The 8,654-nt window shown below is 37.8% G+C and overlaps 1 protein-coding gene across 1 annotated transcript; it reads right to left on the bottom strand.

Annotated features, from left to right (window-relative positions):
- Positions 1-1,096: 1,096 nt before the first annotated feature.
- LOC106940046 (excitatory amino acid transporter 5-like) lies at positions 1,097-7,219 on the bottom strand. Its single transcript, XM_015022671.1, has 6 exons — positions 7,212-7,219; positions 6,707-6,964; positions 6,359-6,553; positions 2,356-2,490; positions 2,136-2,235; positions 1,097-1,748 (listed from the first exon to the last, which is right to left on the bottom strand). The coding sequence occupies exons 1-6, from the start codon at positions 7,217-7,219 to the stop codon at positions 1,488-1,490; spliced, it is 957 nt and encodes a 318-aa protein (XP_014878157.1). The 3' UTR covers positions 1,097-1,487.
- Positions 7,220-8,654: the final 1,435 nt, after the last annotated feature.

Raw genomic sequence — 8,654 nt, 5'->3', positions numbered from 1 at the left:
TGAAAGCTGTCTGGAAATGTTCAACGTTAATAGTTCATTGAAGAAATGTCAAAAAGCTCAAATCCAAATAAAGTCCCAAGTCTTTTGATTTGATCAGGTTTAGCCAAAAGTCATTAAATTTGTCATATACAAATGTTTTTTTTCTGCACATATTAGTTGAAACATAAAAAACAAAATCACTTCAGTTCCTGTCCTTATCAGTCAAGGACCATAATAAGGCAAAACCATTTAAGTTTACCTTTTCATCACCAAGCTTGAATGTACGTTCTTTTGCATGAATGTGGTTCTGTAAAGCATTTATGAAAGTCAGAGTTTTTCCTGCAACTGGCAGAAGCAGACAAACTGTGCAATCAATCTGACAAATGCTCAAGAAAAAAATGGTCAAGGAGTTGAGCTGATTAAAGTGCCACAGAAAATTTTAAGTTTGTTATGAAGGAAAAATTGTCTTTTGAGAACCCAGTTTTAGATTCTAGTACCAAGATGTCATTTCAAACTGGCCTTTCATGAAAAGTGAGTGTAATGTCACAGTATTTCTGATACTCAACATTATTCACTGTAGTTCCAGTCTGATAACACTGGTGAGGAACAACTCATCATGCACACACATGAGCACACACACACACACAGACTCTACAGAATCCTTCTCTTGGTGCATTTTTCAGACAAGTGACTGAACTGAACTATCTTAACTGAATATACAATTGCATGAGTCAATATCTGACTCTGGGACAGAGACAAGTTACCTCACAATGTGCTCCAACCAAACATTGTAATGTTCTTTACATCTCATTGTATTGTTGTAAACACATTTTCACTGTGTGAGCGGAACCGTCTCGTCACTTAGGAAGCTGCGAATTGGAAGGAACAAGGAGTGACTTCTTGTGTGTGAGCATGAAAACCAGTCCTGGATCAGAAAAACGATGCTTAAACATAGTGGCAACGGAGAGAAACGGTTTTGCAGTCCTTTTCCTCGCAATGAAGAAATGCAAATAAGACGTTTTTAAAACCCGACAGAGTCAGAATTGAAAAAAAAATAATAATAATAACTTTCACAGCTGGAAAACAAACTCCATTCACCACACACAACATGTAATTTGTATGAAAAACTTATGTTAATTTATTCTCCACTAAACCATATGGACCAGACCTTTCCTCCACATAAAAACTTTCCAGACGATTTTTCCATGTTTTCCAAGGTGTGACTCTGGCCAGTGTCTACTGCTCACAAATTCTGACCTTTAAATAGAAGAACAACTTTTTGTCATTTCTTTTGGCATGACCAGTGCTGCAGTATACAACAAGCTAGCTAGCTAGTTAGACAGACAGATTACTAGCTAGCTGGATAGCTAGATAGACAGATAGGTAGATAGATAGATTTTGGTACTGCAGGATATAAAATACAATATTGATGCCGTTACAAGTTTCCTTTGCTTCTGGGCATCCATTTGTCCAAATACACTAATATCAAATGAAATTGCACTCAGTGGCTATACATTGGTCTCAAGGCCATTCATGTCAATAGTGCAGTGTTCTTTGCTCTTCTTCAGATATCTTGGAGGAATGGGAGGTTTCTTTTTGTCTGAAATCTGCTGAACACCTTCCTCAAGCTGCATTAGTCGAGCAACATCAGGAGGGATGAGCTTGTGTTTGACTCCTGAGGAAGGCGGTCGAACGTTCCCATTGTTGTTGTGGCAGTTCATTGTGGGTGGGGGATTCAGTGGGATTTTAGCCTCACAGACCAGAGGTACCTGTGGACAGGACATTAAAAAAAGTACTTACAAAATGCAAAACAAACAAACAACAAAAAAACCCAACAGTTTTTGTTTCTTTTTGTTTTGTTTAAACAACTCCAGAGAATTTAACACAGTAAAAAGGAAAATCCAACTGAAAAAATTAAAGTTTTAAGCTGAAACTTTAAAAGGAAATTCAACCATCAATACTCAATAGAAATGTGATTACAAATAATCAGACTTTGACTGAATCATTGTTTGTTGATAAATGTTTGACAAAGAATTATGTTTTGCAAATTTAAAAATATGATGTTGATTCATGTTTAAAAAATCAAAACAGAATGGATTTTTTTTCAATGAAAGGTTTTAAACAGAAGTATAAACAACCAATGAATTAGAACCAACCCCATCTCCCTCTTTCATGAAATCTTTCCTGCAGATGTGTGCCATGATGCCTGTGGCCAAAGCATCCCCCATTACATTTACCATCGTTCGGAATCTGTCCCTGCAAAGGAGAGAAAGGGAAGTCGAATCAGAAATGCAGCGACTATGCAGCAAAAATGAAGCCGGTATGCTCAGCCCAATGGGTTTTTAGAGAACATTAGTAAAAAGAAGCATGACCTACAGTGCCCAGTCCACTGCAATGATGAGGGTGATGTCATCAGTGGGCAATCCAACAGATGTCAACACAATTACCATGGTGACCAGTCCAGCTTGTGGTATCCCTGCTGCGCCGATGCTTGCTGCCGTCGCTGTGATGCTGGTAGAGATTTGGAAGGTTAGCATTGTTCCAATAAAGGACTGAAATTAGTGTTTATGTTCTGCCAATTCACAATAAAAGTCTCAAGCTAAAAACACTAATTTATATTATTCACAGCTGGGTTGTTCAAAGTGTGGGTATTTAAACAGACAAAGTAACTGCAAACATTTAGTCAACTTCACCAAGACTGTCCTCTAATTAATGAATGGTGCTCTCTGGGCACAATTATCAAATATTTAGTCTCAGAGTTCAGTTAAAGTGTGTTAATTTTCAAAAAGTTTGTTATTTCTTTAAGACACTGTAATTCTGACAGTTTCAATATCTGTCTTCCTTCATTTGAATAAATGTAATAGGAAATACTATAAAATATGCTAATGATCTCTCCAAGTGAGTAAAAATACAATATAGCAAATATATGACATATAGCAACAAGGTTCTTGAGGTGCACCACATAATTACCCAGTAGAGTCTGACATGATATGGTCACCAAAGATTCAAACCCGTCCATTCAGACATTTCCACCAAACTAAGAAGTGTGTTAAATAAGGTGATGCAATCTACAATGTAAAATCTCTGTAAAAGTTACAGGTATTTAGGAGAAGCAATATCATTTATTTTACCATTTTTTTTGCTTGACAATACTGGATTTGAGAACAGTTCTGGAGTTGTTTTAAATATTGGATTCAAAGGCCTTAAGGCTCAACATGTGAACTTCCCAGAAGCTGAGTTTGATCACAGCTCTTTTAAAAACACCAGATATCAATTCCTTTTCAGTTGAATAAAGCAAAAATAAACTGCTGCAGGATGAATATTAGAATAAGCCTTAAGAAAACACAGCTATGGTCACTCACAAAAATCTCTTCAAATATATAAATGGTCGATGATTAGTCCTAAAGAGAAGAGAAGATCAAATGCATGCTTCGTTTTATTAGTGGCCACCATCTTGTTTTAAGTTGACAGAGTCTGCAGCTTCATCACAGGAGGGGGTAATCAATGTGAAAGTTGAAATCATAAACAATTAAAACCTTCCACTTGATAATTAGTGTTAAAATGTCTCTACACATTCAGAATGTAAAGGCTCAACTGGAGCAGGGGGTCAATAATTACAATACAGTAGAATATATTTTTCACGCCTACTTTGAAGACTTGGCATTCAGAAGTGAAGGAGCCATCCTCCATCTGATTAAAATTGTAATTCTCTTTAAAGACCACAGCAAGACGTCTCCCATGACGTTGGTGATCGACAATGGTAAAAACGGAGGAAATCAGAAGACGTTTTTCATTAAAATGCAAAAAAAACCTTTCATAATGTTGTGATGTTTCAAATTTAAAATGATCCCTGATTATAAGTTAAATTTGGCCGAAGTAGAACGGTAACTTAGCAGAGAACATTGTACTGAATGTGTATGGTCAGAGGTTCACCTGGCTGGTTGTGGACAGACCTTCACATTCAAATGACAAATGAACTGCAGGTGTGTAAGCATAAGATGCAGTTGTGGAGTAAAATGAGGAAGGCGGCGCTAACATTGGTAGTGGTAGTGTGAGCATCAGCCATAGAAGAAAAGAGAAATGGGGATTGCTGGAATATCATAGTTGCTATGACGAGTACACAGCATGGGTACCTTCACCTTGAAAAGAAAAAATGCTCTCAAGTTGAAATAGTCAATAAAGCCAGAGATGAGGCAGCGTACAAAGATAAAACAGACATTCATTCCACTGCTCATGATATGGTTTATGCTCAAGGTCAAAGAACTGGTTCAGATTCTTCTGTGTGATAACCGTTGAACATCGTTTGATCTCATATGAGTTTTAACCAAATTTGGGACTCGGGGGTGGTACCTTATAAAAACTACCTTATAATGACTTTGAAACATCGGACATACTCCTTTCCAACCAAATGATAAGAAGGACTGGATCACGGTTGATTGGTTACAGAACTATCAGAACTTTGAAGCTTGGGGACAGCTGGGAGCAGGGCTTAACCCAAAGGGATGGAGGATGTGGTGGAAGTGGCCATGGGGGCTCTTTGTTAAGAGCAACACAGCCTTAATGTGGTAACAATCAAAAGTCTTCACATTTCTGAAGAAGTCCCATGACATCCAACCATCAGTGACAAAGTTTTAAGAAATAAAGCCCATAAATGAAGTGTAAAATGAGTCATATGTGGCCCTGTCACACTTTAAGGTAGGATTGAGTTGCTCTTTTGCTGTTAACATATTTTGTGTGTGTGTGTGTGTGTGTGTGTTGTGAAAGACTGATGTGATGAGGGGGGTTAAAGTCAGCCCACCTCTATTACCTATGTTTTCAAAAGTGAATTCTTAATCAGCTGACTTCTGCAGGGGTGGAAGGAGTGATGTAGTGATGATTCATGGTTTGTGTGACTGGGGTGTGTGTGACCAGCAAAAATCACGATTTACAAGCATAAACAGGACTTCTGATGAGAAGGTTACAGGTGCAGAGCTATGTATTTTCCAAGCACTTAGTGCCATTTCTTAGCACAATTATGCAACTATGTTAACTTCAGTTAGAAAAAATGCAATATATTAAATATGGCTTCAAAGAAATTTGATTTCTTAATTTAACGCCTTGAAATTGGGTCTCTGTCTCTTTAAAAGCTCCTGCTCTTTCTGAAACTCTGCCTTCAGGAAGCCATCACAACATGGCTTCTCTATTAACCCTTTAACAACATTTTTACCAGCGTTTCACTGAGAAGCTCCTATAATGAGCTCAACAGATGTGCAGTTCCACCAGGTGTTTGCTAACTGCTGCTGGCTAGTCTGAAGGAGCTGAGTGGGGGAGTCGGGGGTGAGGGCTGCTCTGTGACCTAGAAGCTTGGGAACTGCAGCTTTTAATAGGAGCTGAACCTTGAAGGCGGGGCTAGGTCCACTTAGGTGTTTTGCGCAGCTCAATGGTTGCCATGGGAGATCATAGGATTTCTCAAACACTTGAAAGAATCATGGATTCAACATTAAATGTTGAATCCATTGAACATTTCAATTGAATAGATAATTACTATGCTTTCAAAGTCCTGAGGAGTCCAATCTATTTCTTAGGACTGCCATTTTCAGAGAGAAGGAAAACAATTCCAGTGAGCCTCCAAGTAAATCAAATCAAAGTATATATTCAATATAATACAAAATATATATAAAATGACTTCTACTGATGAGAATAAAAGTTTCTGGAATAATAAGGGAATGTTCAGGAATCATGTTAGAATTTCTGAGTATGCTCAAATAATTGTTTCTTAGAATTGATTAGACTTTCATAAAACCTTCATGCTATCTAAGAGTTTTGCTGAAAAGGGGACTTAAAGTGAAATAGATGACATCATGAGAAAAGAAGGTTTCTCATGATGTCACCACAGATTTTGTGACAGGGGCAATCACACGGGGTGGCATCTAGTTGGCAAGGTACTCTGGCCATAAGTTTCATTTCATTTCCTATTTATTTATAAAACATGACTTTTATTGATGAAAATAAAGTACCATGTCTTAAAGTACCACTTCAAGACATCAACCAAGATGTTAAGGCTAAAGAAAGAGATGGGTTTTCAAGTGGATAATGACTAAACATGCCATCAAAATCTGTAATTTGTGGATCAAACCACTGACAAAATCAGTGGTTTGGACAGATTTTGCCTAACAGTCAGAAAAAAAAGTCTATGTGTCAATACTTTAAGTATGTATACTTTTAGAAAAGCTACTGGTTGGATAACACAATTGATTCTATTTTTTATTTAATAAATTGAAAAAAAAAGGGAAATTTGAATTTATTAAAGATTTTGCGCTTTGGACCTACCATTGTTCTAAACTCCTACCAATCACATGTAAATGTTATTATAAAGCTGGTATGATGCAACATCACTGACCTGATAGTGATGATCTGGCCAAAATCCAGCTCATAATTATTAACTTGTGCAATGAAGATGGCCGCCACAGCTTCATAAAGGGCAGTGCCGTCCATGTTGATGGTGGCGCCCACTGGGAGCACAAATCGGATGATGCGCCGGTCAATGTGATTGTTCTCTAAGAGGCACTTGAAGGTTATAGGCAAAGTGGCAGAGCTGTCGAAGATAGAAAAGAGATCTCATTAGAGAATTAAAAATCCAAAATCAGATTAAATCCTTTCATAGAAAAGATCAAGAGAAAACCTTTTAAAAGATGAGCAGAAACAAATGTAGAACATATGTCTCTAATTGTGCTACTTATTTCTTTACCTGGAGGAAGTGGCCAGGGCTATAAGCAAGGCTTGCAGGATTCCCCGGATGTAAACGATGGGACTCTTTTTGGTGATGAAGAAGTACATGGCAGGCAGGATGAACAAGCCGTGCAACACCAAACCAAACACCACGGTGATGGCATAAAAACCCAGCTTCTTTCCCATTGCAGAGGGATCACTCATCTCCAGGATTTTACCAGCCACCAGGAAAACGATGCCAAATGGAAAGTACCTGGCAGGACGAAGTGTACACCAGCTAGTTCATTTATGAGTGCAAACATTAGGACAACTAGTAAGTGAAGATACATAAATATTTATGACCCTTTCTCACAGGATAAGGACTATTTTATGGCCTCCACAACCACACACTGTTTAGGAAAGCAGATCTGGATCTGCTAATTAATGAAACCTTCAGTGTGAAGATAATTATAATGTTTTAACTCTTATTACTTAGACACTTCGGTTGTTTTGACCAACTTTTTTCAATGCTGTTTCTTCATGACTTGTACATTGTTGCTTCATGTTGCAGCAGAACCGAAATGCCACTGCTGTGGGAGGGGCTTCTCATTTGTTGTTTTCAAGACCATTTTGTGATTTTCTTATTTTTCTCATTTACACACTCTAATGGCACTTTATTAGGTACACATGTTGATTAGATAATGGCAGCAATTCAATGCATTTAGGGATCTACATGTGGTGATGTTGATGTGCTGAAGTTTAAACCGATCATCAGAATCTGGAAGAATTGTAGCTTTTACCTTAATCATCATCTATCAGCCAATCAGAGGAAACATCTTATTCAGGCGTTGGAGCAACAAGTCCCGCCTACTTGCGGTGTTTTGGGGAAACTGCAGCCGGCGATTTTACATAAGAGCTATGGATTCAAAATGTTCAAATGACACACAGCTTTTTATAAACTGTGTGAATCTGTGAGAGCTCTGGGGGAGCCAGCTGCTCTATATCTGAAAAAAAAAAAACTAAACCAAACCATCATCATCCTACTGCTTCCTGTCATCTTCATCTTTTCTGCCAGTAGTAACATTTGGCTGTTTATCTTGTGACTCGTGTGATTAGAAAAGTGTTTCCTTTGCAGTTTTGTGAAATGCATGTATTTTGATACAGCTGAAAAACCACCTCATTCTAGCGCAAAAACATTTAATTGGAAAGCAAGTTATTTTTAAAATTGCTGTTTCCAATAAGCAAATCTAATTTTCTACGTTCAGTTTGTGCAATTTTATGGTGTTACGACTGACGTTGTAAAGTTAATTACAAACATGAGTATGCAGGTGTCTGTCCCTGATTGGTTCCAAGAAAACGACGGAGACGTCCAATTGGCTGCTTCTTGGAGGTGACGGACATAAAAGCTGCTGAAGCGGACTTCCTGTGTTCCATCCTCTACTCATCTCCTCTTTCCTTTGTTCACCTGTTGTCAGAGTTCTGGAGTGTAGGAGTGAGCTGCCATTTATGTTTCCTCAGTTTTCTCATGTTTTTCTTAGTAAGGAAGGTAAGTTTTTGTCCTTTGGTTTATTTACTTTCAATTAGGTAAGTTTCTGTTAATATTTAGATAGTTTCTTTTTGTTTGTTGTTTTCAGCTATAGCTCACTCTGAAGCCAAATACTCTAATTGTAACATCTTCATCAAAAAATACATCTTTTTAAAATAAATAATTATCAACTGTTCAACTTCGTGTGTGTTGGTTGTTGAGATCTGAAGAGGATGGATCCTTTATGTTGCGATCTAGCCATCCCTGGACTGGTCGTAATAATAGGAACTGGAAACGCAGCTGGTATGGATGAAAATCTCTGAGGAATCTTCCTGACTTCTTGCTGAGTTTATGCCACAAAAAATTAAAAGCAGTTTTTAAAGAATACCAACATGCTAATGGCAACATGTGCTTAATAAGCAGTGAGTGACTATCATTAGGTTCAGCAGTGCATTAGTAGCAC

This window comes from Poecilia latipinna, unplaced genomic scaffold, assembly GCF_001443285.1.
Source record: "Poecilia latipinna isolate Pla-1442-1.1 unplaced genomic scaffold, P_latipinna-1.0 Scaffold3074, whole genome shotgun sequence".
In the NCBI taxonomy this organism is placed as follows: domain Eukaryota; kingdom Metazoa; phylum Chordata; class Actinopteri; order Cyprinodontiformes; family Poeciliidae; genus Poecilia; species Poecilia latipinna.
This window is presented reverse-complemented; position numbering and strand designations above follow the sequence as displayed.